The sequence below is a fragment of the Oncorhynchus nerka genome, linkage group LG9b (assembly GCF_034236695.1).
Source record: "Oncorhynchus nerka isolate Pitt River linkage group LG9b, Oner_Uvic_2.0, whole genome shotgun sequence".
In the NCBI taxonomy this organism is placed as follows: Eukaryota; Metazoa; Chordata; class Actinopteri; order Salmoniformes; family Salmonidae; genus Oncorhynchus; species Oncorhynchus nerka.
The window spans coordinates 20,552,370-20,580,351 of NC_088424.1; the positions used below are offsets into that span (position 1 = coordinate 20,552,370).

Here is a 27,982-nt window from a genome sequence, read left to right on the forward strand (position 1 = left end):
TTTATAGCCTGTCGATCTATGGGTAAAAAGGTTGACATGTTAAGCTTGAAACCACAAAACACCAGAAAATGGCCAATAAAAGCTTTTACTCTATGATTCGACTATTAGATATTCAATGTTTATTCTGCAAAAAATATTTTAAAAGGAATAGTTTCACCATGTTCAGTTCACATAAGTGTTGACCTTAAAACGAGGGACAGATGTAAATGAATCACTAATCACATGAAATACATAATGTCATAGCAACACTTTAAGTAGGGCTTTACAATGATGGTAAAACTTGGAGACATTTTGGGATTAAGTCGGTTAAAATCTTCCTAGAAGTGATACAGGGTTGATGGAGGGACATGTCAAAATGCTGAATTTTGGCATTTTAGCAAGCCTATATTCATTTTAGGAATTCGATTGATTGAATTCTCCATGTGGTCTATATTAAAGGGCACTTCATTTAATATAGCAGGCTTTTAATTTCTACTTAAAATATCAAAGGGACCCAAAAGGCACTCTTCGTGGAACGACACAATTACAATACACACTTGAAAATCCAATCTTACAAAGGAGCATGTCATACATTCTATTTCTTATGCAAAACATCTGAAATGTGAAATGTAGCTAACTCTGTAGGCTGGGTAGGCCAGAGACCAGAACTTAGAACAGAGAGTCAGGGTCTATGCTATGTTATGAATGTGAACAAGAGCAGTATAACTATTCTAAAAACACGGTATCATTGGGTAATCTAACTGATTATGTATAATAGGAGCAGACAGTGTTATGAATATGGTGACTGTTTTATGCCATGGAGCCAGCCTATAAAACGTAATCATATACAGTACAATAGGACAGAGGTCATTTGCTAAGAATCTGCGTCTGCGAGGAATGCCGCTTTAGGACAGAGCCAAGATACGAAATCCTTTTACTTTGCCCATGTGATAACACTATACAGTGAAAGTTGCAGTTCACTTGTTCATAATATATATGAAATAAACCAATATAATACAAATATCCTATGAAAAATAAAGACGTTTATGGCTGCAGCCATATGATATGTTAACATAAAGTAAGTTATAATAATCTTGAGATAGATTGATGTTCCTGGTTTGAGGTTCTAGCTACTTTGCCTGGTTTGTAATGAGGTTCCCATTGACTGCTTTAGTTCATCAGAGGGACTATTTTCTGGGAGCTGTACTGCTTCTAAGCGACCTCCTCTTCCTGGCAGTGCCCACAGGCCGAATCTTCATCTCAGTGAAATCAAGAGACATCAGGTGACCCTTCCATGGCTCCCAGTTCACACCCTGGTAGAGGTTAGAAAGAGAGACAGGACTACACATTAGCCACAGTCAGCCAGATGTTTCATGATACTAGTAACTGCTTCACACTGAAGAGGATTTCATACTGTCTCATATCTATCAAAATAAGGTAAAATATAGAATGATCCAGAATGAAACTTCTATCAAGTTCTATCTGTGCCGGTAATGTCTTCATCAATATGGACACGAACATATTATGCATCTCATTAAGAGAGGCATGGTATAACTTGATATGACAAAACAATTCCCTCCCATTTCCTCTCAACGTTCTTCATGCAGACACAAAACAGTTCTTGTTAGGCTCCCTGAGAATGAAAGTTAGCTATAAACACCTGCTATTTATAAGGCTTTTTGAGAAAAGTGTATCTTTATGGAAGCTGATAAATCTATGACAGCCATTTCACACTAAGAATAGAAAACCCCTACCAGACGCTCACGTGCAACTACCATGGATTCTGTATTATGCTATCAGCGCCATCTGCTTGTACGATCTTGCACTACACCCCAAAAAAACTGCCGCACAAGTCTTACCATGCTGTGTCTGTTGTCTCCGAATTTGCCGTTGAGGTTGGCAAGGTGACAGTTTTTGTACCACCATGCACCACGATGTGTCAGGGCACAGTTACCAAGAGCAATGTCATTGTCATTGTCAACCGTGGAGAAGGGGCGACCTTGATGGTAGCTCATGGCATCGCCTGGAAAACAATCATATACCAGATTCTATTCATTACAGTCACAGCTGTGTGGTAATTGGTTATGCGTGTGGGTTGGAGCTCTGAGTTTGTTTAATGTGTGGAATATTTATGCTTGTATTCCTCAACCAATTGTTAGAAAGATACAAAGAGATGGTCCACCTGCTGTTCCACTGTATTCACCGATGGTCAGCTTGAACTTCTGCTTAGCCGGGGCTATCTTGAAGTTGTCATAGACAGCATAGGCCTTCTCTGAACCCACACCAAGGTCCACTCGCAGCTCGTACTGCGTGGGAGTATTGGTCAGCCCATAGATATTGTCCAGACCTGTGGGTTAGAGTAAGAGAACTTTGAGGACTTATTACATTTACATCCTCATTATCGTCAATATCAATTCCATGAGAGGAACTCCTAGGAACATAACAGTCCTATTGAGATACAGGAGATGAAAAGGATGTTTATACAGTACTAACCAAGCCAAAATTCATCAGTCATGTTCCCAAAACCAGCCATGTACTGTCTCCAGCGCTTCATGAAGTCCATCTGTCCATTGTTGCGTCTCTGGAACACCTGGGGAGTGATGTACTGTAGATCTCAGTCTCTGCTCACACACAAATTTGATTGATAGTTTGAATGACCACTTAAATCGATGGTCCATCTATCCAGACCGTTTTTTTTCATTCAGTCATCAATACCATCAATCAAAATGTACTTTAGCTTGAGCGTACCACCCATCCACCGCCATCAGTGTCCATGTCGCAGTACACCTCCATGGGCTTGGTGCGATCACTGTTGACGTAAATGGTGTAGATTCCACTTGCCACGTTACCATTCTTCTTAATCTGAGTACAGTCCATGGGGAATGGGTACAACAAACCCACTGTGAAGGATACAAGTGCAATGATGCCAGTAAACTATAACGTTATGGGATTCAGGGGGGGGGGAAATATGTAACGATGTGTCAAGTAATTTACTCTGATATAGCAGCAAAGCTAATTGCCCTGAAAGTTGGCTTTCAGTTATATTTCACAAGTGACCAATTAATTGTAAGATGAGAAAGAAATGAAACATTACTAATCAAATTGAAATTATAGCACACGAGTGTAGTGAAATGCTAACGTCTCACCACACTGAGTCAGACTAGTCTGGTGTGTGGATGATGATCATAGAGGGCACAGTGTACCTGTTTTGAATGTGATCTCTATCACTCTGCTCCTCTTTGGTCCTCTGTAAGCAAGGAGGGTAACAATGTAGTTCTTTCCTTTCTCCAGGTCCGACATGGCAAAGCTGCTCTCTCCTGCCCTCAGCTTCTTCTCCACAGCCTATTCAGAACACAGTGGAATTGCAATCATTCACTGAGACAAGGAAGAGTCACTGACACAGAACTAAAGACCACTGACGTTGGTTTTTACAAATGTTTCGCCACTAGAGGTCAGGGGTATAACACTGAGAATACTTGTATTTTGTACACGATGCACACCAACAGTAACTTTGTCGATTAACGCAGCTCCCCGCACCTCTCCGATTCAGAGGGGTTTGGTTAAATGCGGAAGACACATTTCAGTTTAAGGCATTCAACTGATTAGGTGTCCCCCTTTCCCTTTCCTTTCCCTTTTATATAGGATGAAATGAAATTGTGATCTCCAATACCGAAAGCTATGAAAAAAACACAACTGGCTAATATAATAGGTTTCTATAGCTACATACATATATCATGACATTGCATATTTCCATGCCCACAACTAGAGTGTGTGTTACTGAGAATTAGTACCTTCAAACTGCCATCCTCAGCTCTCAATGTGAGGATGTAGCCATCGATTCTGGCTAAGGGAGCAGTCCAGGTCAGGGTGGCTACATTCAGTTTAACATCCGATGCTTTCAGTTTTTTTGGTGCGTCAATTTCTATGGAGAGAACATCCCAAAACAGAAGCCATTTAGTCAAATAGAATGCATGAATGAAAATGTCCAGATGCAGTAATTGGATGGCAAAATAAGAATATGACAGCTGATGAAGTATTATTTATCATGCCTTACATTCCTCCATCTCTATTCTCCAATAAATGTCACTGTTTGTATCTCATATTGAGCAGATCCTTGAACTGTTGGTTTGGGTTGACCAGAATTCCACTAAGAGCGAAGGAACCTGACAGCTCCTCAAAGATGATTATGCCTCCACACAGGATGTCCTAGCCTTGTCTGAATCCTGGCGTAGGAAGGCCATCAAAAACCCTGAAATGTCCATCCCTAACTATAACATTTCCCAACAAGATAGAACTGCCATAGGGGGCGGAGTTGGAATCTACTGCAGAGACAGCCTGCAGAGTTCTGTCTTACTATCCAGGTCTGTGCCCGAACAATTTGAGCTTCTACTTTTAAAAATCCACCTTTCCACAAACAAGTCTCTCACCGTTGCGGCTTGCTATAGACCACCTTCTGCCCCCAGCTGTTGCCTGGACACCATATGTGAACTGATTGCTCCCCATCTATCTTCAGAGCTCGTGCTGCTTAACACCCCGGCCATCCTACAATCTAAGCTTGATGCCCTCAATCTCACACAAATAATTAATGAACCTACCAGGTAGAACCCGAAATCTGTAAACACGGGCACCCTGATAGATATAATCCTAACCAACCTGCCCTCCATATATACCTCTGCTGTCTTCAACCAGGATCTCAGCGATCACTGCCTCATTGGCTGCGTCCGTAATGGGTCTGTGGTCAAACGACCTCCACTCATCACTGTCAAACGTTCCCTAAAACACTTCAGCGAGCAGGTCTTTCTAATTAACCTGGCCCGGGTATCCTGGAAGGATATTGACCTCATTCCGTCAGTAGAGGATGCCTGTTTATTCTTTAAAAGTGCTTTCCTCACCATCTTAAATAAGCATGCCACATAAAATTTAGAACCAGGAACAGATATAGCCCTTGGATCACCCCAGACCTGAATGCCCTTAGCATCGAATAGCCCCCGCGATATGCAACTTTTCAGGGAAGTTAGGAAAGAATATACACAGGCAGTTAGGAAAGCAAAGGCTAGCTTTTTCAAACAGAGATTTGCATCCTGTAGCACAAACTCTAAAAAGTTCTGGGACACTGTGAAGTCCATGGAGAATAAGACCACCTCCTCCCAGCTGCCCACTGCACTGAGGCTAGGAAACACTGTCACCACCAATAAATCCAGGATAATTGAGAATGTCAATAAACATTTTTCTATGCTAGGCCATGCTTTCCACCTGGTCCACCTCGGTCAACAGCCCTGCACCCCCTACAGCAACTCGCCCAAGCCTACCCCATTTCTCCTTCACCCAAATCCAGATAGCTGATGTTCTGAAAGAGCTGCAAAATCTGGACCCCTACAAATCAGCCGGGATAGACAATCTGGACCCTCTCTTTCTAAAATTATCCCTCAAAATTATTGCAACCCCTATTACTAGCCTGTTCAATCTCTCTTTCGTATGGTCGGAGATCCCCAAAGATTGGAAAGCTGCCACGGTCATCCCCCTCTTCAAAGGGGGACACACTCTAGACCCAAACTGCTACAGACCTATATCTATCCTACCATGCCTTTCTAAGATCTTCGAAAGCCAAGTTAACAAACAGATCATTGACCATTTCGAATCTCACCGTACCTTCTCCGCTATGCATTCTGGCTTCCGAGCTGTTCATGGGTGCACCTCAGCCACGCTCAAGGTCCCAAACGATATCATAACCGCCATCGATAAGAGACAATACTGTGCAGCTGTATTCATCGACCTGGCCAAGGCTTTTGACTCACCACATTCTTATTGCCAGGCTCAAAAGCCTTGGTTTCTCAAATGACTGCCTTGCCTGGTTCACCAACTCCATCTCAGTCCGAGTTCATTGTGTCAAATCGGAGGGTCTGTTGTCCGGACCTCTGGCAGTCTCTATGGGAGTGCCACAGGGTTCAATTCTCGGGCCGACTCTTTTCTCTGTATACATCAATGATGTCGCTCTTGCTGCTGGTGAGTCTCTGATCCACCTCTACGCAGATGACACCATTCTGTATACTTCTGGCCCTTTTGGACCCTGTTAACTAACCTCCAGACAAGCCTCAATGCCATATAACTCTCCTTCCGTGGCCTCCAACTGCTCTTAAAGGCAAGTAAAACTAAATGCATGCTCTTCAACCGATCGCTGCCCACACCTGCCTGCACTTCCAGCATCACTACTCTGGACGGTTCTGACTTAGAATATGTGGACAACTACAAATACCTAGGTGTCTGGCTAGACTGTAAACTCTCCTTCCAGACTCACATTAAGCATCTCCAATCCAAAATGTAATCTAGAATCGGCTTCCTATTTCACACCAAAGCATCCTTCACTCATGCTGCCAAACATACCCTCGTAAAACTGACTATGCTGTCGATCCTTAACTTCGACGATGTAATTTACAAAATAGCCTCCAACACTCTACTCAGCAAATTAGATGCAGTCTATCACAGTGCCGACCGTTTTGTCACCAAAGCCCCATATACTACCCACCACTGCGACCTGTATGCTCTCGTTGGCTGGCCTTTGCTTCATTTGTCGCCAAACCCACTGGCTCCAGGTCATCTATAAATATTTGCTAGGTAAAGCTCCGCCTTATCTCAGCTCACTGGTCAGCATAGCAGCACCCACCCGTAGCACGCGCTCCAGCAGGTATATTTCACTGATCACCCCCAAAGCCAATTCCTCCTTTGGCCGCCTTTCCTTACAGTTCTCTGCTGCCAATGATTGGAACGAATTGCAAAAATCACTGAAGCTGGAGACTCAAATCTCCCTCACTAACTTTAAGCACCAGCTGTCAGAGCAGCTCACAGATCACTGCACCTGTACATAGCCCATCTGTAAATAGCCCATCAGACTACCTCATCCCCGTACTGTTATTTTTTTCTACTTGCACATTAATCTTCTGCACATCTATCACCCCAGTGTTTAATTGCTAAATTGTTATTATTTTATTTTATCTTACCCCATTTGCATACACTGTATATAGACTTTTTCTATTGTGTTATTGACTGTATGTTTGTTTATACAACTCTGTGTTGTTGTTTATGTCACACTGCTTTGCTTTATCTTGGCCAGGTCGCAGTTGTAAATGAGAACTAGCCTATGAGAACTATCCTAAATGAGAACTAGCCTATCTGGTTAAATAAAGGTGAAAAACAAAAACACCATAACCTCTTGTTCAGAAATGACTATCTCTCTCATTGGACAATGAATGTGTGGGATTATCATGAAAATACAGATAGACAACCTGTCTCAGCTTCTGTGGAGCTCTTCCTGCTGACCCGGGAGCCCTTGACAGCCCAGATGTAGACTGTGTAGATGACTCCAGGCCTCAGCCCAGTCAGCCTGTAGGAGGTGCTTTCTGCCCCAACAGGGATCTCCCCACTGAAGCCCTCAGCAGAGCTGTAGCTGATCAGGTAGCCGTCAATGTCCGCTAAAGGTCTGTCCCACGACACATCAGCTGTGTCCTCTGTCACTTCTCTGGTAAAGAGGTTAGTAGGAGCATCCAGATCTGGAGAACCATTAGTAAATGGATTATTACTATACACAGTCTACCATGCATTACATTTTTTTTCATCTGAGAGAATAAAAGTTGTGTTTCCCAAGAGTGAGATCATTTTCATGTCAGGATTTGTTAAAAAAGTAGCACAAGTATTTTGCATAGAATAATTAACAAACTCATATTGAATTTTTGGGGAATTACAACCCAATAGCAATGTTTGTTGGATGTTTTTAGGCCTCAAAAGTGATCATCTGTTGAGATAAGTTCACGTTACAGGCCATCCGTTTTGTAGCTGCAGCTATATGGCAAAATTCTAAATTACCTGGGAAAGATTATCACTATATCATTTCAAGCTTTTGCAATGCAAATTTGTTTCAAGGAGGTTGGGGAATATAGCTGGATGTACTCAGTCAATGGTGTGCAGAAAGTGGACTAATCTTGACATTAAGATTTAAAAACATCAGACAAACTTCAATTTTGAAGTGTAATGTATTTTTGAGTATACATATTATTAGAATACATCATTTTCTGTGATGGTCAGTTGTGGAATGACTAAGGTTATGTGAGACAAGTTTGATTGATTATCTCTTTGCCACTTTTACTTGTAACACTACTTTGTATAGTCCCAGATGAATTATCTAACACAAACACTTCCTATTCTAAGTAACATCCATATCTACAGGGTTTTTCAACACTTTGAATCTCGAGACGAGTTAGTGACCTGTCTCAGCGTCAACGAAGCTCTTCCTGCTGACCCGGGAGCCCTTGACAGCCCAGATGTAGACTGTGTAGATGACTCCAGGCCTCAGCCCAGTCAGCCTGTAGGAGGTGCTGTCTGCCCCAACAGGGATCTCCCCACTGGAGCCTTCAGCAGAGCTGTAGCTGATCAGGTATCCGTCGATTTCAGCCTGGACTCTATCCCATGTTACTGTTGCTGTGTCTTCTGTCACTTCTCTGGTCAACAGGTTAGTAGGAACATCTAGTTCTGGAGAGGTATGCGTGTGAGTTAATTTCAGTAGTTTCAGCACATACTATGTAAGTAGCAGGCACTAAAAGCTAGATGTTTTAGGAACTATGTTAAAGCATATGTTATGTCATTCTACCAGTGCAGTGTTATCACATGAAGATCTTTAACAATGTATTTTTTAATTATCAGTGTTCAATTTAACCTCAATGACTAACCCTACCTTAAAGTGTACCTACCACCACCCTGTTTGTTACCACTTGTTAACACTGGTTTGAGAGCAGAAAGCTCTATGTACCACCTTCCATTAGTCCTGTGTCACAGTTCATCTACGTTTACTGATCCAGTCATCCTAGCCTTCCCCAACCTACCCCCATCCAGTCAGCAGACCAAACATGGGAAACATGGGGAGCCCTGCTTGAATTTCACCCCTCTCAGATGTTTGTATCCATGTGGAATCCCCTTGTTTGACTTATGGGACAGGTTAGTGTACTATGTCTGTTTCATTTTCTCACTGAAGCAGGCGTCCATGACAATGCAGCTGTAGGCTTCCAATAGGCTTCCAATGTACCACACCAACAGTCCCTGAAGGCCAGACGACCAAACCTCACCTACAACCTAATGTAGCGTATTGTTTACTTTTGGTATCAATGGGATTGTGGGGGAGGAAATGTATACACTGATACGGAAAGTATAGTACCACTGGGTGTGATATCTTTGAACTAGGAGAGCCAAGAGGAGATTTCCTACACAGTGCTTATCTATAGCCTGTATTTCCTGATGGTGGGAGTCAGCTGGTATAGTACTTGAGCCTTCTGTTTTAATGCCATAAACAGCAGTTAAAATACACTCTCCTCTCTCTCTCTCTCTCTCTCTCTCTCTCTCTCTCCGTCTCTCTCTCTCTCTCTCTCTCTCTCTCTCTCTCCGTCTCTCTCTCTCTCTCTCTCTCTCTCTCTCTCTCTCTCTCTCCGTCTCTCTCTCTCTCTCTCTCTCTCTCTCTCTCCGTCTCTCTCTCTCTCTCTCTCTCTATCTCTCTCTGTCTCTCTCTGTCTCTCTCTCTCTCTCTCTCTCTCTCTCTCTCTCTCTCTCTCACTCACTCTCTCTCTCTCTCTCTCTCTCACTCACTCTCTCTCTCTCTCTCTCTCTTTCCTTAATGTATGACGTTGATCTCAAGTATTTGATAGTATTTTGCTGACTGGATTGCCAGTAAGTGAAAGTTAAACAAATCGTTAGGTGAACCGAGGGGTTATTGAAATAGCCCCACCAAGCCGTTACTGCTTCTTCCTTTTATCCCATCACATTGACACACAAGGGAAGCATATGTTGGGTGTTTCTTTCAAATGAGCAGAATTAAATAAGGAAGGAACCATTTCTAGCTCCCTTAAGCTGTCCTTAAATGTCTCTAAAACATTTCCACAAACATGCTCCACAGCTATAGGCTATGATAAACTCTTTTCAAAAGAAGTGTCTACCTAATTACTTTAAATAGCTTGCCCAGCACAGGTCTGAGCAAGAGTTTCCCTCTTGGAAAAGATGTAAAGAAGATAAATATTCATAAAAGTGCTGAGGGTGAAAGTCTGGCTGGCTGTTTTTTTTTGTACCATGTTGTCATTTTGTAAAGTGCATCCCTTTAAAAGTGAAAATACAGCCCTAAGAACTATCCACAAGACCCCAACATTAAAAAAATGTCCTCTTGCACAAAGGACCTACATAAAGCGTAGGATGAGAAGTTCTCTCCCATTCATCCACAAGCCATCAGGATCAAAGTATAAAGACAGACGTCACTTAAGACTATTTCGAGAACTGAAACAAAAACAAGTCAGGCATTTGGTTAACAGTTTACCTGTCTCAGCTTCTGTGGAGCTCTTCCTGCTGACCCGGGAGCCCTTGACAGCCCAGATGTAGACTGTGTAGATGACTCCAGGCCTCAGCCCAGTCAGCCTGTATGAGGTGCTGTCTGGCCCAACAGAGATCTCCCCACTGGAGCCCTCAGCAGAGCTGTAGCTGATCACGTAGCCGTCGATCTCTGCTTGTACCTTCTGCCATTCCACGGTAGCGGTATCCTCTGTCACTTCTTTGGTCAAGAGGTTAGTAGGATCGTCAAGATCTGTTGACATATATGAGGATGTAGGCAGAGAAGACGTTGTATGAAGAATCACTATTTTCTATAAGGACACTCAGGTATGTGGTTTATAAAATACCATTCAAGCATTCATTTTATCCAAGTCGGTCAAATGATTTTCTGTTGGGCTCTTCACTCCTGTGAGGAGCAGACAGAGACCCTAGGAGCAGGCTGGAAGAGGAACGCAGACCCAGCATATACATCTACATTGGCACAATGTTGGCCCAATGCGAGTAAAAATATTGACCATATATAGGTTGCCAATGCACCTTTGCTCATCAGCTTCACGTGATTTCCAGGTGTTTTATGCCATTCCATTCGCTCTGTTCCGGACATTATTATGAGCCATCCTCCCTTCAGCTAATTTACAACATAATTCTCTAAAGGTGAATCCTCACTGCAGAAACAATAAACAGCACGTCATGCTGGTCCATGCACATTTTTTCAGTGCATGAAAAAATATTCACAATAATAACTACAGGCCATCTAAGAATTTGGCCAAATAAAAAAATATTTTGAACTTGCATTTCATGATCTGACATAAAGGCAGCCTACCTTTTGGGCTTTACATTGGAGATTTGCTATTTTTAAACATCATGAACGAAGAGCCAAATGCTCCAGCTCACCGAAAAGACTCGAAATGCCCATCTCTAATACATAGATTTTTACAAGAGAAACTATTAACTCATACTGTATGTTATTTAAGTCTTTTTTGAGACTTCATCATTGGCTGTAAACAAGATTTTAAAACATGTGGGCATTACACAACAGAACACTTTAACTGGAACCAAATATTTGAATGAGCCCCCGCCTCTAGCTGGGACTGGTTTGGGATAGACTGTGTTGGGCCTGGTGTGGTCTAACCAGTGTCGGCTGGTGTGGGCTTGGTGTGGGCTAGCCCACGCTGGGATAGTCTCTGTTGGGCTGATATGGAATTACTGTGGGCTAGCCCGTGTTGGGCTGGTGTGGGCTTGGTGTGGGCTAGCCTGTGCCCACCTTGCTAACCAAATACCCAGATGGGGCCAATGCTTGCTGGAGCACGCTCTCTCTATGACGAGGAAGTCAAGGGGCTTAAGGTCTCAGGGGACAGAGAAGATATATGGCGGATGTGAGCAGACTGACAGGGAGGATCCAGAGAGGAGCACCCAGCAGAGCAGGGTGAGTGAGGGGAATGGAGCTTGCAGCTCTACGGGGGTCAGGGAAGGCAAGCATCAGTGGCATCAGCAGCCAGACAGAGAGAGGAAGTGAGAAGACATGTAAAAGCAATCATCATTTAGGCTATCCCTCTGCGATTCCTCCAAGGTCAGCTCTATGTCACCACGCTATCCGCATCATGAAAACGGATTATTGATGTGTCCAAAGAGAGAGTGCCGGCATCGGGAGGCACTTATAAGGTTTAGCTGCTGTCTTTTTGCCACTGTATGTGAGTACATTGCTTGACAAGCTGACAGGGGTTAATCACAAGAAAATGCAAATGAGTTACACATAGTATCAGTAGCCTCGGAGAAAGGCCTATGTACCGTGTAGGAGTTAAAAATGCAGACAGCCACACGTGCCACAGCTTTCTGATCCTTTCCCATGTTTGGTTGCTCACGCTTAAACAGATCAGCACGTTGGTAGGTGTTATGTTTCCGTGGGAAGAGACCACGTTTGGCGAGGCCATGTCGTGATGTATGACGGCTTTGGATAGCTGAAGCTTCTGCTGCCACGGTAGCTGAGTGGGGAGACTACAAAACACCGGTTGCGGTTTATGTGGAAAACAGCTTATCCATCAGTAGGCCTCCTTACCATCCTTACAGGCTGGGGAGAAAGCTGCTAGTAGTTTGTTCCCATTCACAAGCTTTATTTAAACGGACAATGACAGCAGAAAGTCTAGTGCTCGAGGAGCCAGAAGGGTGCAATTCGTCCCACGTGGGTCAGTCTGTACATGAGTCCATCCACACTGCAATTAGGTGGCAGGAGAGATTAGTAACTTCAGTGCCTCAGACTAACTCTGAGAGATGCCAGAGTACTCCTCCGCCCACATCACTGACTGCAGCCCAGCTGTACTGCACAGCTCCACATGGCCTTAGAGTCCAGGGACCATGATGAAGACTAAACACTTTCCCTGACTTTCACCTAGCCATGCATCTGCTTCTAGTTATATGGCCGCTCCTGTGTAAACCTTATTGAATCTGATGCGGTAGCACCAGTAGACTACTATGTTGTGTTTATGAGCCTTACAATCCTCTGGCAGGTTACTGTGACAGGTAGCAATTCTGTTGATTTTGGCTTGTCCCGAATGCTTTCAGGTTGCTACAATTTATTTCTCCTTACTGAGCCCTGGCAACAATACTGACGCAGGAACCGTGCACACGTTACAAGGTCTAACGTCGTAGTCCACCGTTTCATTGTCTATGAATTAAGGATTTATGATTTATGACAGGAGAAGAGAAGAGAGAGATTTGTTTCACAAAATACTATAATGCCATTCAATAAAAGAAGACAATGCACTCTAGCTGATTTTCACAGTAAATAAATAGCAGATCTTTCCTGAAAGAGAGAGGAATTGAAAAGCCATTTCCCCCTCTTGTTGTAAGTGGACCGGCCACTTGTGAGAAAATGTTCTGTAATGTATAACTTGCTGAGAGGAAGGAACAAAGCTCCTCTAATTGAGGCTTACATAATGTGAGCTGTCAGGGGTGGCCCCACAGGATACAGTTTCATACTCTGTACGGTTATTAGGAGGCTCATATACTCACAGACAGTCACAATAAACTGCCTCTATGTGATTGCTATTATGTTCGAATTTTCCTATTTTTCTATCGCGTGTGACTATATCGCTCTGAGGAGAACAAACTGGGCAGTAGCAATAATAGGTGACCTTTTAAAAGTTCCCGACACACACACTCATCTTGAAACAATTCCACGCCTATCTAAGGGAACTCTGGAGTTCCAACATCCAAAATCACTATAAGCCTTTCGTGCAACTCCTCAAGTGAAGTTTTCCGTGGTGGAAGTTGAGACAGGCCACCTTGTCTTGTGTGAAGATTAGCTCTGTGAAGACGGATGTGTGAGGTAATGGAAAGACACCTGACAACCATCAAACCGGAAACGCTACAATGGTTAACTCCCAAATGAAACCCATTAAATGTCACCTGAGGGTTGAGAAAACAAAAAGCACCATCTCTGTAATGAGACAGGGACAGCTCTGCTTTTGAACTACTGTAATACATCTCCAGAAATAAACAGCCAACAAAAGGAGCAGGCCAAGCTGCAATTGTAGACAGTCATTTCAGTCGGTCAAATAAGTGGCAGATATCGGGTTGGCAGGACCGGCTGTAGAAGTTAACATCCTTTATGAATTCATCCTCACGCAAAATACTCAAGAGAATGCTTGTGAGATCCAAATAAGTGATTCCCATATTCTCATATTTTTAAAGGACCAGGTGGCTTATGTAAATCATGGACTACACTGGCCTTAGGGCTCGGATCCTGGTCCAGACACTCTTACCACGATCATTAGAATCTGTCCAGATTATTAAACTGTGATTTATGACCCATAATCACTACCCATAATCATTAGTCTTCCTGACCACGTTCATATTCTACTATCATTGGCTGTTATAGTGAGACCTAATACCAGGGTACAGTACTGTACTTTATCAAGCTATGGACTCTAACACATTCTGTGCCTATTTTACTCCGCTGTTCTCACAGTAGAGTTGGGAATGGTTTAGAGCAGAAGTGTCAAACTCATTTTCTCCGCAGGCCACATTCGGTCTTCAACGAGGTCCAGGGGGCCGCACTTAAAATGGATTATATTGCCTTGCCGTCAAAATGTGCAAAAATAGTCCTTTATCTATCGCTTTTGGAATTTTCGATGCTCCCTGACAGTCTAGCTTCCATTACGATGACTATTAGCAAGCTGGACAGAGTGAAAAGAGACTATAAATGAAGGTCTATTATAATTTCTACATAATTTTGATTTGGTTATAGTCCTTTCAATGTCCATTGAGATCGTACCCCCCACATGTGGTTTTGAGTTCAAACCACAGAGGGTGGTTACCGCTCGCTGATGTTGGATACAGTACCCATGTCCCAGGTGGCACCCTATTCCCTATGAACTACTTCTGACCAGGGCTCACTGGTCAAAAGTAATGCACTATATAGGGAATAGGGGGCCATTTGGGACGCAGACACTGTCTCCTCACTTTCTGAAACCCCCAGAAAGTCTCTGTTGTTTAGTATCAGCAGCAGTCACCTGTGACCCCGGTGGCGAAGGAGGCTTTCCCTTCGATGGTCCCTTTGATGCCTTGCACTGTGATGAGGTACTCAGTGCCAGGTTGCAGTCCTGTATAACACACACACAGGGCAAGTAAGCATACAGGTTTGCAAAACCTCATAGTAGTTCAAGGTTCTTAATCTACCACAATACATTTGAACACAATGGAATGATTAGCCGTTACGGGAACATAGGTCTGTGAATACTCAAAGGGTTATGCGTGTTCTGCTCAAATGGGGAGAGGTGGAGACCATTGGGGAACAGACAGTTACACAGGTAGCAGTTGTAAAACATGAAGTCCTATTCTATTCAAAGGTTGTAAAATATGATGGACTATTTGTCAGGCCCGCTCCCACTCCCCCTCCCTGGCGCTCGAGGGTGCCAGGCTACCCGTCATCATAAGCACCTGTTACCATCATTACGCGCAGCTCTGCTCATTGGACTCACCTGGACTCCCTCACTGTGTTGATTGCCCCTGTGTATATGTCTACTCCTCTGTGTTGTTCCCTGAAGTAGCATTTTGTCGTGTCGTGTTTATGTCCAGACGCTGTCCCCGTTCCGTTACATGTCCGTCTGTATTAAATGGTTCACTCCCTGTACCCGATTCTCATGTCCTGCATTGGGCCTCACACTATTCTATTCAAATCTATTTCAGACGGTGTTCTCTAATTTAAATGACATACCTACGATGGTGTGGGTGGTCCTGGCCTCTGCACTCATTGGTACGTGCTGCTCCTCCTCCTGCCCGTCAGGGTTAGCATAGGTCAGTCTGAAGTGGTCCAGAGGTGCTGCAGGGTTCTGCCAGTCCACCTGGATAGAGTCCTCAGTCTGGCCCAATACCCGGATACCATCAATACCAGACACCTCTGTGTAGGTTCAACATAGTCTCATTAGAAATGCCAGAATAATGACATTTAGCCATTTAAATGTCACCTGCGTTGACATATAAATTGTCACTAATGGTGTTATAGTTAGATACAAGTTATGAGAGACGTCTAATAGGGTACCCAAGAGTGTCATCGCTATCATACAGAACCAAGGACCAGGGCATGTTTCCTACTGGTTTCTATGAGGTTTCCTATATGTGATTTTGCATATAAATCCATTCCAGGCCAGGGAAAATAGTCTGGCTAATGTTCTTTAACAGTTCTTTCTAATCAGAATTTTTTTAATTTAAAACCATTTGAAAGGGATAACGTTTGAAGTTAAGCATATTGTGTGACTGAGAACTGTTTGTCTCACGCTAATTCTTCATCATAGCCGGATGATCAGGCCTTTTCTCATACCCAGACAGGAATGTCATGCACTGAGATGTTTTCCATGGCTAACCGCACAAGCAGAGCCCAGGGCCCAAGGCTCAGTGCTCTGTGTCTCTCTTTCCATAAAATGTGTCTACAGCTTCATTTCCTTTTAATTAGGCTGACTGGTGTAATTACCTTAAACCTAATGGTAAGCAAACGATCACTAAGTGAATCATTTAGTACAAACAGTATTCAGGGTTATTGGGGTGATCTGTACATAGAGAGTTTTATGTGACAACAGGACATTTAAATTGGCATTCAGAACCACTTACCACAAACAAAAACACCTGGACTTTTGAGTAACATATGAAAATCAATGTTATGAGAAACATACTGAACTTTCCTCTGTAGTTCACTTCACTCCCTTACCTGTGGTCGCCTCGATCCTGTCCCCCTCGCTCTGGATCTCCTTGATGACAGCGTACACCTGCACTATGTAGGTGACACCTGGGCTGAGTCCTGTGATCAGGTAGGAGGTCTCTGTGTTGGGCACGGTGAACCGCTCCAGCTCTGCCTCACTGCCCTCAGGGTGCCAGGTAAGGATGTAGTACTCTGCTGCTTTCACAGCCTCCCATTCCACCAGCAGAGAATTATCAGTCACCCTTACCAGACGCAGGCCGTTAGGGCCCGACACTGAGGGGGGGACAGAGGTATGATTAGTTAAGGTTCAAAACTCTATGTTACTCACTATGTTATTGTGATGAATTTGAGGGGTAGCCCCAACCAGGATAAACATGGGGGCCTGTCAGTCCAACACTTCAGTTGTTACGCCAAGAATTCCGGACCTCTTGGCGAAGTCAGTAGGTGTACTAAGTTCACTATGTTATTGCTCTCTCTTTTTTACTCTTTTCACATTTCACTCAATGTAACTCTGACAGAAATAACATATCTGATTTAAGGAAAACGCAATTTAGAAACTTGGTGAAAACGTATTCATTTTCTGCAGTTACAGCGTGATACTGTATCTAGACACGATCCTTCAATCAAGATGGTGGAAATAGGGTCGGGCGAATCAGACAGTATGGGGGGACTTTTCAATAACATGAATAAGAGCCCAGGAGACGGCCAGTCAGCAGTGTATGAAGCAAACTTTCCAAGCCAAGATATTCCTGCGTATACAGGGAAATACGGACACAGACGACCGAGCGTATGTGCTGAATTCGAGGAATTAAAGTGCAGAAAAAGCGTGTGTACATTGGGGGAAATATGAAATAGGTACTAAGGAGACCACATTTACCAGGAAAGAATTCACAGCAGGCTTGGACCTTGTTCCATATGTTAAAGGCAGGAAGCTCAATGTTTTCTTTCTCTTCAGGAGGAGCATTTCCATCCAGTGGCAGTTAATACAACCGTTTTCTACAGCCGCTGCCAGTAACAATTATGCCCTTAAATAATATTTCAGAACAGCCAAAAGTACAAATAAATGAACATCTAACGATTCGGAAAAGGCAAAAGGAACTGACATTTTTGTCCTCACTGATTGATAACGAGGGAGGCATATTTTGAAGAAGAAAATTATTAAATTATGTTTGGACTTCATAAAGAAGAGAATCATACATCTACAAATCAAATCACCAAATCAAATCACATTTTATTGGTCACATACACATGGTTAGCAGATGTTTAATGCGAGTGTAGCGAAATGCTTATGCTTCTAGTTCTGAACATGCAGTAAAATCTAACAAGTAATCTAACAATTTCACAACAACAAAGGAATGAATAAGAATATGTACATGTAAATATAAGGATGAGCAATGGCTGAACGGCATAGGCAAGATGCAGTAGATGGTACAGAATACAGTATACACATATGAGATGAGTAATGTAGGGTGTGTAAACATTATATAAAGTGGCATTGTTTCAAGTGACTTGTGAAACATTTATTACATCCAATTTTTAATTATTAAATTGGCTAGAGATTTGAGTCAGTATGTTGGCAGCAGCCACTCAATGTTAGTGATGGCTTTTTAACAGTCTGATGGCCTTGAGATAGAAGCTGTTTTTCAGTCTCTCGGTCCCAGCTTTGATGCACCTGTACTGACCTCGCCTTCTGGATGATAGCAGGGTGAACAGGCAGCGTTTGATGTCCTTGATGATCTTTTTGGCCATCCTGTGACATCGGGGGGTGTAGGTGTCCTGGAGGGCAGGTAGTTTGCCCCCGGTGATGCGTTGTGCAGACCTCACTACCCTCTGGAGAGCCTTACGGTTGTGGGCAAAGCAGTTGCCGTACCAGGCGGTGATACAGCCCGACAGGATGCTCTCGATTGTGCATCTGTAAAAGTTTGTGAGTGTTTTTGGTGATAAACCCAATTTCTTCAGCCTCCTGAGATTGAAGAGGCGCTGTTGCGCCTTCTTCACCATGCTGCCTGTGTGGGTGGACCATTTCAGTTTGTCTGTGATATGTACGCAGAGGAACTTAAAACTTTCCACCTTCTCCACTAGTGTCCAGTCGATGTGGATAGGGGGGTGCCCTCTGCTGTTTCCTGAAGTCCACGATCATCTCCTTTGTTTTATTGACGTTGAGTGTGAGGTTATTTTCCTGACACCGCACTCCGAGGGCCCTCACCTCCTCCCTGTAGGCCGCCTCGTCGTTGTTGGTAATCAAGCCTACCACTGTAGTGTCGTCTGCAAACTCGATGATTGAGTTGGAGGTACGCATGGCCACGCAGTCATGGGTGAACAGGGAGTACAGGAGAGGGCTGAGAACTCACCCTTGTGGGGCTCCAGTGTTGAGGATCAGTGGGGTGGAGATGTTGTTTCCTACCACCTGGGGGCGTCTCATCAGAAAGTCCAGGACCCAGTTGCACAGGGTGGGGTCGAGAACCAGGGTCTTGAGCTTAATGACGAGTCTGGAGGGTACTATGGTGTTAAATGCTGAGCTGTAGTCGATGAACAGCATTCTTACATAGGTATTCCTCTTGTCCAGATGGGTTAGGGCAGTGTACAGTGTGATTGCCATTGTGTCGTTTGTGGACCTATTGGGGCGGTAAGCAAATTTGAGGGGGTCTAGGGTGTCAGGTAGGGTGGAGGTGATATGATCCTTGACTAGCCTCTCAAAGCACTTCATGAGGGAAGTGAGTGCTACAACAGTCGTTTAGCTCAGTTACCTTAGCTTTCTTGGGAACAGGAACAATGGTGGCCCTCTTGAAGCATGTGGGAACAGCAGACTGGGATAGGGATTGATTGAATATGTCCGTAAACACACCAGCCAGCTGGTCTGCGCATGCTCTGAGGACACGGCTAGGGATGCCGTCTGGGCCGGCAGCCTTGCGAGGGTTAACACGTTTACATGTTTTACTCACGTTGGCTGCGGTGAAGGAGAGCCCGCAGGTTTTGGTAGTGGGCTGTGTAGGTGGCACTGTGCTCAAAGCGAGCAAAGAAGTTGTTTAGTTTGTCTGGGAGCAAGACATCGGGGTCCGCAACGGGGCTGGTTTTCTTTTTGTAGTCAGTGATTGACTGTAGACCCTGCCACATACCTCTCGTGTCTGAGCCGTTGAATTGCGACTACTTTGTCTCTATACTGAGAGCTTGTTTGATTGCCTTGCAGAGGGAATAGCTACACTGTTTGTATTCGGTCATGTTTCTGGTCGCCTTGCCCTGATTAAAAGTAGTGGTTCGCGCTTTCAGTTTGCGCAAATGCTGCCATACAGTGGCAGGTTCTCAGCCAAAGACACATCATTATGGTGTTAAACATTTTTTGAGACAACTGTAAGTAGGACTTCCATCAACTGGGCCAAACGTGTGCTGCTCAGTGTTCTCTGTCGTGATTAATATGAAAAACAAGTGGGGAAGCACATGTACTGTTTCCATGTAGTTAAAAGTGACCATACATAATGTCAATGCATTTGGGCATTGCTAAAGGGTACAGTATGTTATTCAAATAATATTCAAGACCACCAATTTGAAAATGGATGTGATTCTCAAATGTGAAGCAGAAATGTGAATGAGACATCCCACTTTTCAGTGACTCACATAAGGTCCTGTTTTTACTGAGTCTACTGTACCATGGTGAAAAGAGTGTTAAGGGACAACTCAGGAGACGTACATGGAAAGCAGACCAAATCCACATGCGGCATCTGTAGGACATTGATCTGGCTTTTACAAATCCACATGCAGCATCTGTAGGACATTGATCTGGCTTTTACAAATCCACATGCAGCATCTGTAGGACATTGATCTGGCTTTTACCAATCCACAGAAATCCACCAAGGCCTTTTGTTTCACTAAAAAGAAAACAGCATTGGTGATGATGATGCACCTCAAGGTCTGATCACACAAAACAGAAAATGTCTCAGTATACTGTAGCTTTTGTCCTATACTCATAATATTTATCCTCCAAATCTAACTCGTAAACTCACATAGCCTCCCTCTTCCCCCTTGACACGTCCCTGTTCTTGTTGTAAGCAACAGTTCAACAGTTCCTACATGCACATTACTATAAATCTCTCCAAAGTTCTCTTGCAGCACAGATTGAAAATCTTACTATCGCTGAGTGCAATAGCTGACCAGCTACCATGGGTCTGTGCACAAACTTGGTTTTAACAAAGTGAAATCTTTAGACAGTTTGAGGCTGCAGCAATTGCTGTCACTATCACAAGTGTGGAAGCAGTGAATTTATCTGACAGAATGTTTTGACTGCAAATTTTCTGCTTAACTGCTATTTAACTAATAATCAAATAACCAGTACCTAATGGCAAGTTTAAAGTGTTTATGAAACATTAGAACCCTAAGGATCCTACAGCTGTAGATTTTCTGCATTTCAGTTCTGCGAATCAACAAAAGGTAGAGTTTGCTATGTAGATCTAGGCCATTTCAAACTAGGAGTGCTGATCTTGGATCAGTTTTCCTTTTTATATAATAATGAATAAGATATTATGACCTGATTATAACCTCAGCCTATATCAGAACTTCTACCTGTAGAGCAGTCTTCCCCAAAGAAGCCTTCGTCACAGATACACATTCCGTTCACGCAGGTGCCGTGGATGCAGTCGGGATCGCATTTCTGTTCGCTGCAGTCCTCGCCAGTGAAGTGGCTGAAGCAAACACACTTGCCGTCCACGCAGTGTCCCTTATCGTTGCAGTCGCCTGGGCACATCAGCTGGCTGCAGTCACTCCCCGTATAGCCAGCGTGGCAGACACACTTGCCATCCACACAGCGGCCGTTGTCGTTGCACTCATCAGGACAGGTGGAAATGGAGCAGTCAGGACCCTCCCAGCTAGGGTTGCATTGACAACTGCAGGTGTTGTGCTGGTAGGTCCCGTGGCCACTACAGCTAGTGTCCACACCTGTGGAAGTTTAGGAAATCACGTTATGTGACATCTGAAGTGTCTGTACTGTAAGTGTAATGTGTCACAGTTATATATATATTTTTGTACTTATTACCCCTTTTTCTCCCCAATTTTGTGATATACAATTGGTAATTACAGTCCTGTTCCATCGCTGCAACTCCCGTACAGACTTGGGAGAGGCGAAGGTCGAGAGCGATGTGTCCCCCCAAAACACAACCCTGCCTAGCCAAACTGCTTCTTGACACACTACTCGCATACCCCAGAAGCCAGCCGCACCAATGTGTCGGAGAAAACACCTTCCAACTAGCGGCCGGCTGCAACACAGCCAGGGATCGAACCCGGATCTGTAGTGATGCCTCTAGCACTGCGATGCAGTGCCTTAGACTGCTGCACCACATGGGAGACCAGTTTCACAGTTTTAAATAACATCTGGTATTAAGTTCCACATTTATTTTTCAGATATACACTGAGTGTACTAAACATTAGGATCTCCTGCTCTTTCCATGACATAGACTGACCAGGGGAATCCAGCTGAAAGCTATGATCCCTTATTGATGTCACCTGTTAAATCCACTTCAATCAGCGTAGCTGAAGGGGAGGAGACAGGTTAAAGAAGGATGTTTAAGCCTTGAGACAATTGAGACATGTTTGTGTATGTTTGCCATTCAAAGGGTGAATGGGAAAGACAAAATATTGAAGTGCCTTTGAACAGGGTATGGTAGGTATCAGCTGCACCCGGTTGAATGTGTCAAAAACTGCACACTCAATGTATTTTAGCTATTGAATATAGATGTTCTGTCAGATCTCATGGTGATGGACTGCACTGTAGGCTTACCTCCTGCTCCACCACCTTTTCCACCACAGCAGCCCTGGGAGCACTGACTCTTCAGATGTTCCACCTCCTCCTCCAGCCCGTTGACTCTGTACAGCAGAGACGTAAAGCTCTCCGACTCATCACAGTCACACTTTGGGGTCTTGAGGTTGATTTGGTGCCTGAAAACGATGTTGTTTTCCCCCTCCAGAGTAGCGCCCCCTTCCAGCTCTTGCAGGCCTGAAAACTGGTCCTGTTGAGAAGGGAGGGTCTGCAAGGCGAGTTTACACTCAGGGCTCTTGGCCAGGTCAATCTTATAGACGTGGCTGAAGGTGACTTCTTTCTCAGCGGGGGATGAATAATCTTCTGTCACATACTTGGAAGTGACAGTGCACAGTATGCTTATCAGGCATAGGGCTCTTGTGAGCCAGTGAAGTCTAGTGGTCATGGCTAGAGGGGAAAATAAGTGGAATAATTGGTGAAATTGATATGCAACTTTTGACATGCACAAAGAGCACTGGTCTTGACACCTTTTTTGGTCTATTATGGGGGATTTTCCAGAGAGAACATGGCTTTTTTTACAAGATTGTTAAAGAAGTCACATTCATTCTAGTTAAGGCAGACTATGTTTTACAAATGGGACATGAAGCAATCTCGTAACCTCCAGCAGAAAGCCAGCAGTCATCACTCGAAACGAAACACTTTTATCCCAAGTTCCTAACTATTAATAGTGCTCAGCCAACCATAAGGGCTTCAAGGAGCATGGAACACTGTCTTCCAAAAGATGTCATGTCTAATGACAGTGATGTCATCCAGCTTTTGACATCCCCAGAAAGAGAAATTATATGCTATCAAAATAATAGGCCAAATATATATCTGAAAAGACTTCTTCAGAAATAATTTGGTTCAAACCTCTATGGTGAATAAGAGGTTACCTGTTTCTCAAGCATGTACGATTGAACCGCTGCATCCTTGGCACGTAGCCATTAGAAATTTGGTCGTGGAGCAACTTATAGTCGATGTCTGAACTTGTGTGGTCTGTGGAAACTGAAAACCAAACTTAAGTGACTGTCTGCTCCGCTCTCCTCTAAAAGAGAGGCCATGGTGCTTGACAACTGGAAACTCCACAGTAATAGCATGCATGCCTTAATAAATTGCGCAGGCTACTTTTAAAAGAATGTTGATTGGTCAATGAAATATGCATGTAGCGCAAAAACACTAACGGGATAGATAATTGGGAGCACACAATGTGGAACTATCAAAGAAGTGAAATGACTCAACCATGCACAAATACTAGGCTTTTTATCTTAACTCACATATGGTATATTGAAACTATGGGAACGATAAATGGTGTACAGTAGATCAATAGTGCAAAGCGATTGTTCCTGTAACATTGTAAACCAGTATAAAGAAATCTTCATCAATGATTATATCAATCATACAACACTAGCAACCTCATCTACAGGTTGAATTCATTACGTTGGTGTCAGCTGTGGCACAAGTGGTGCTACAGTATCTGAGGCTTGTCCATGTAGTCACCTGAAGGATTGTGAAAGTAACCTATAAGTGATAAGCACAATGGCATAGGTGTTATGGCATCATAAGCAGCCTACACCATTAGTGTAGATGTTCATAGTTTGACATAATGGCTTAGATGCTCCTGGAGAGTTTACAGTATGTTTGTGATACTGCAGTGTGGCAACGGAACAGTTTTTGTACCCATGTTGGTCATTTCTTTATGTCGTTGGTTTTGAAATGAAACTGCTCCGGCTTTTACCTAGTTCTGCTCTCCTGCGTCTGACTTCCCTGCCACCAGTTACGCACCCCTTACACTAACATTAGCCTAAATATTATGATAACTAACCCAAGATAGGACAGAGGCATCATTTACAATAGGAGCCAATAAAGCACAGTAGTCAGAACAGGCAATGAGGTGGGCAGAGCCAAGCAAGAGCTAGCATGATCCTATTAACGTGCTTTAGCATGTGTTTGCATATTTACATTAGGGAATGCCTAATCTCTGAAGTGTGCATGTGCAAGAACTCGAATTCACCCTACATTCCCAAACCACGCCATTTTTTAAAACTTTGGCAAGGAGTCAAATCTACAAAACATGCACTCTGTTTGTAACAGATTCTAGTTTTGGAACAGAAAACTGCATTCAGATCGTTATGAGAAAATGATGAGCTCTTGCTCCTCCTTGACCCTCTGCCTGCCAATAGACTTCATTATTACCATTTAAGGTGTTGAATAGAAGCCCTCACTGGATGCTTCAAGTTTATACCCCGTGTGACACATCTGGGTTTTCTCTTTCTTCTGTGATTAGCATAAATGAAAATGGCAAACATGAAAGTGGCGAACATTAGCCTAAATAAGAAAATGGCTAGGATTTACCTGAATGAAAGTGGTTAGCATGAGTCTAATAATGACCTCCTAGTCAAATAACCCTTGGCATTAAGCTTCCATCCAACAGTAGACTTCACAGAGGGAAAATTGCTCAACACTTGTGAAAATGTAGTATCAGTAAGCAACATGTTGGGAGAAATTATGTTGGCTATGTTGCTAATGACTTACAGTAACTGTATTAATGCCACACAAACTTTCCACCATGTTTGCTACGAGTCCTGTGTCTGTTATCCAACTCAGTGGGTGAAAACCTTGAGGTTAGAGTAGCCAGACCGTAGAGACTATGACATCACAGCTATGGCCATTCATCCCCATTGACTCTCTGGCAATAATTACAGTAGATGGCACTTTATCAGCAACCAGGACATAGATCAGACCAAGGGGAAAGACCAGCAAGTCAATGACAGCCTTATAATAACCCACATCACAGGAACATTATACAGCCCTGTGGAATGGCACCAGGCGCTGGCGCACACAGATTCTTAACAAGCTCATTTATAGTTTACTGTCAAGGTTTTATTTGATGCTTGCCATTTTAAGGCTTTTATTTGTCTTAGAGAAGATTCCAATGTGACCTTCTTCCAGCTACCATGAACTCCTAAATCTCTGCAGGGAAGGAACGTCAGGAATGATACAGCAGTAAGACCAAAGATTCTCCTTAGTCAGTGAATCCATGGTTGTGTCCCAAATGACAACCTATTCAAGCGTTTCCCAAACTCGGTCCTCGGAACCCCAAGGTGTGCACATTTATTTTTTTGCTCTAACACTACATAGCTGATTCAAATGATCAAAGCGTGATGATTAGTTGATTATTTGAATCCACAGTGTAGTGCTAGGGCAACAACAACACAAATGTGCACCCTTTGCGGTCCCAAGGACTGAGTTTGGGAAACCTTGCTCTATTCCACCTTATTGGGCCCTCAAACTCAACTCTGGACCTCAAAGCCAGTTCCACTGTTTTTTAAATTGTTCCCCTATAATCAGGAACTGATTAGACCTGGGACACCAGGTGTGTGTAATGAATTATCAGGTAGAACAGAAGACCAGTAGGCTAGGGACCTTGTAGGGTAAGAGTTGAATACCACTGCTATAGGGAATAGGGTGCCATTTGGGACACATTCTATGTGAAGCATGTCAGATGTGCAGTCATGGAAGAGCCGAAGCAGTCTCAAAGGCTTTGAGAAAACAGTATCCGCAGTTCCGCACTCAAAGTTGGCATGGACACACAGGGGAATTACCTTCACATAACAAGGAATTCAAATAGTCAGACACAAGGATGTCTGTCTCATCTTTTCAGCCTCCATTCTTAGCAGGCTTGTCGACTAGCTGTGAAGTTTGACAGACTTCCAACCGGGATTGGCAGGAAAGTACCTAAGCAATTCCAGCATGCATTGCAGACTGGCAAGTTGTGCTGGTAGTAAACTTCAAACAGCTACTAAAAATGTTAGACTCACTCCTCTAATTGTTAAGGTTCGACAAAGGGTAGAGGAAGCTGCATTTTACCAAAAAGTGGAACACTGTTGTGCATCATCTACTTACGGAATAAGAGGAGGTAGAATGTTTCCCCTCACTCACTAACAAGAAACGCTTCAGACTCAGACTGTGAATGCAATCAATATCAGATCCTCACAGGGACCCAATTTTCCCTCCAAAATCATTGCATGGGGAGGAGAGAAAGGAAGGGAAGCAAGTAAGGACCGACTGTGTGCAATGCCCCATCCTCTCATGAGACACATTAACCAACAGACAGATAAAAGGCAGTCTGTTCTTTTCCGTTTCAAGGGGAATTGCACTGGACCAACAAGCCTGGGATGAAAAGTTTAGCGCTCTGCAGTCTGCACACAGGGGGAAGAGCTCAGAGCTCATGGTCTTTATGTGGTTGCAACATTTGTCGAATTTTCCTTTACTAGCAGGCAGAAAAAGCTGAAAGCAATTAGAGTAAGTCTGAGCTCAAACTCATATCCCCCTGCTCTGTCTGCTGGTCCTGCCATCCAAACCACAAAAAAACCTTGATAAGGTTACAAAAGCCCAATAGTCACCCCATTTTATGTAGGCCTTATGGTCACATATTAGAAACCACCCCATTCATGGCTAGCTGCAGGCAACGCTCTACATCTGTTGTTCGTTTTATCACTGCTTCCAAGATAACTTTGAGCCAGTACAGTAGCATTTCATCAAGTTGAGCCACAGGCAATCACCGTTCATGTCTATGAAGCTTGTTGAAACTATTTATTTTCAGAAGAAAAAAAATCCACCTTCAATAAAATGGTTTACAAGAAAAGAAAAAGAAATATAATTATTCTACTGAAGCTGTATATTGTATTAACAACATATTTACTCCATGGTAAGGACATAGCTGACACTTCAGCTATTTCCCCACTGGCTATATGTCTGACTAACTGAAGTATAATTTGTTAATGCTTAGTCTGATGCTTGACTGCCCAGCATTTCCGTCTGGTACCAGAGAGGCTGGAGTTTAGTCTGTGATGAAAATGTGAGGAGTGAGAGAAGGCAATTTTATTAACAAGGAAATGGACCTCTAAACGTATTGGGTTTGATGCCTAAGTTACAACTTGTGCAGTTTTTTTTATGTTGATGCAAAATATCAAAAGAAATCGAACCCATTTATGTTTGTTTCTTTGTTTGTTTCTATTTGACTGTATAACTTGTACTGAAAGAGCTTTGTAATGAAGTTGTTATACTAATTTTGAAACTTTGTTTAAAGGACTACTACTATATGTTAACATCTAATTTTCTCTGATGAAAACGATATGCTTCCTGATCATATGTCATATAATGACTCAAACAGGAATAATGTTGCAAATGACTTATTTCGTAGTAAGTGTAACTTTTTCAAGGTAATTACTTATTTCAATAGTAAGTATGAATCTTGTCTGTAATTGCATTTGTTAAAAGAAAATGAAAAGGTATGTAAAATATTAAACAGGTCATAATATGAATAACAATGTATCAAATCAGATGCAACCTCTAATTTAAAAAAAAACTCGCAGTCATATAAAATGTTTATGCACATATTACAAAGCCTCTCAAATTGAACATTCAAGAATAAAACAATCAAACAACGACATAAAGCAGTGTTTCACTCACCGTTGCAGTTCCCTGTGACTCCCTCCTCTGAAAGCCTGAGAATCTGTCACTCTATTTCTTCTCTCTCTGACACCTGTTGACAAGCTCAGGGCATGAGTTTGAAGGGGCCCTTATAACCAATGCCTCTGTGGCTCCTGCAGCAACAGCCTTTCCCTCAAGTAGTTAAATCCCCTTCCGAAATGCCTTTGGCCAATGGGCAGTAG

General features: G+C 43.3%; 1 protein-coding gene across 2 annotated transcripts; it reads right to left on the bottom strand.

The window, feature by feature from the left end:
- Positions 1-96: 96 nt before the first annotated feature.
- LOC115114414 (tenascin-N-like) lies at positions 97-27,973 on the bottom strand. 2 transcript variants are annotated; one of them, XM_029642623.2, is made up of 16 exons: positions 27,780-27,973; positions 22,290-22,715; positions 21,080-21,451; positions 16,535-16,798; positions 15,548-15,730; positions 14,844-14,933; positions 10,322-10,585; positions 8,236-8,499; positions 7,260-7,523; positions 3,771-3,901; positions 3,183-3,321; positions 2,728-2,879; positions 2,473-2,569; positions 2,162-2,326; positions 1,839-2,002; positions 97-1,292 (listed from the first exon to the last, which is right to left on the bottom strand). In XM_029642623.2, the coding sequence occupies exons 2-16, from the start codon at positions 22,711-22,713 to the stop codon at positions 1,167-1,169; spliced, it is 3,099 nt and encodes a 1,032-aa protein (XP_029498483.1). In that variant the 5' UTR covers positions 22,714-22,715; positions 27,780-27,973; the 3' UTR covers positions 97-1,166. The 2 variants fall into 2 exon arrangements, with proteins under 2 accessions (XP_029498483.1, XP_064869496.1); XM_065013424.1 differs by lacking the exon at positions 27,780-27,973 and having other exon boundaries at positions 22,290-22,770.
- Positions 27,974-27,982: the final 9 nt, after the last annotated feature.

What these genes read in the sequence shown, in the direction of transcription:
- LOC115114414 (XM_065013424.1), bottom strand. Translation starts at nt 22,770, where the DNA reads ATGTCAAAAGTTGCATATCAATTTCACCAATTATTCCACTTATTTTCC. An exon ending in TGGGGAAGACTGCTCTACAG is followed by an intron (nt 16,799 to 21,079) that starts GTAGAAGTTCTG and finishes TCCCCCCCTCAG; the next exon opens with TGTCGGGCCCTAACGGCCTG. An exon ending in AGAGATCACATTCAAAACAG is followed by an intron (nt 2,880 to 3,182) that starts GTACACTGTGCC and finishes TATCCTTCACAG; the next exon opens with TGGGTTTGTTGTACCCATTC.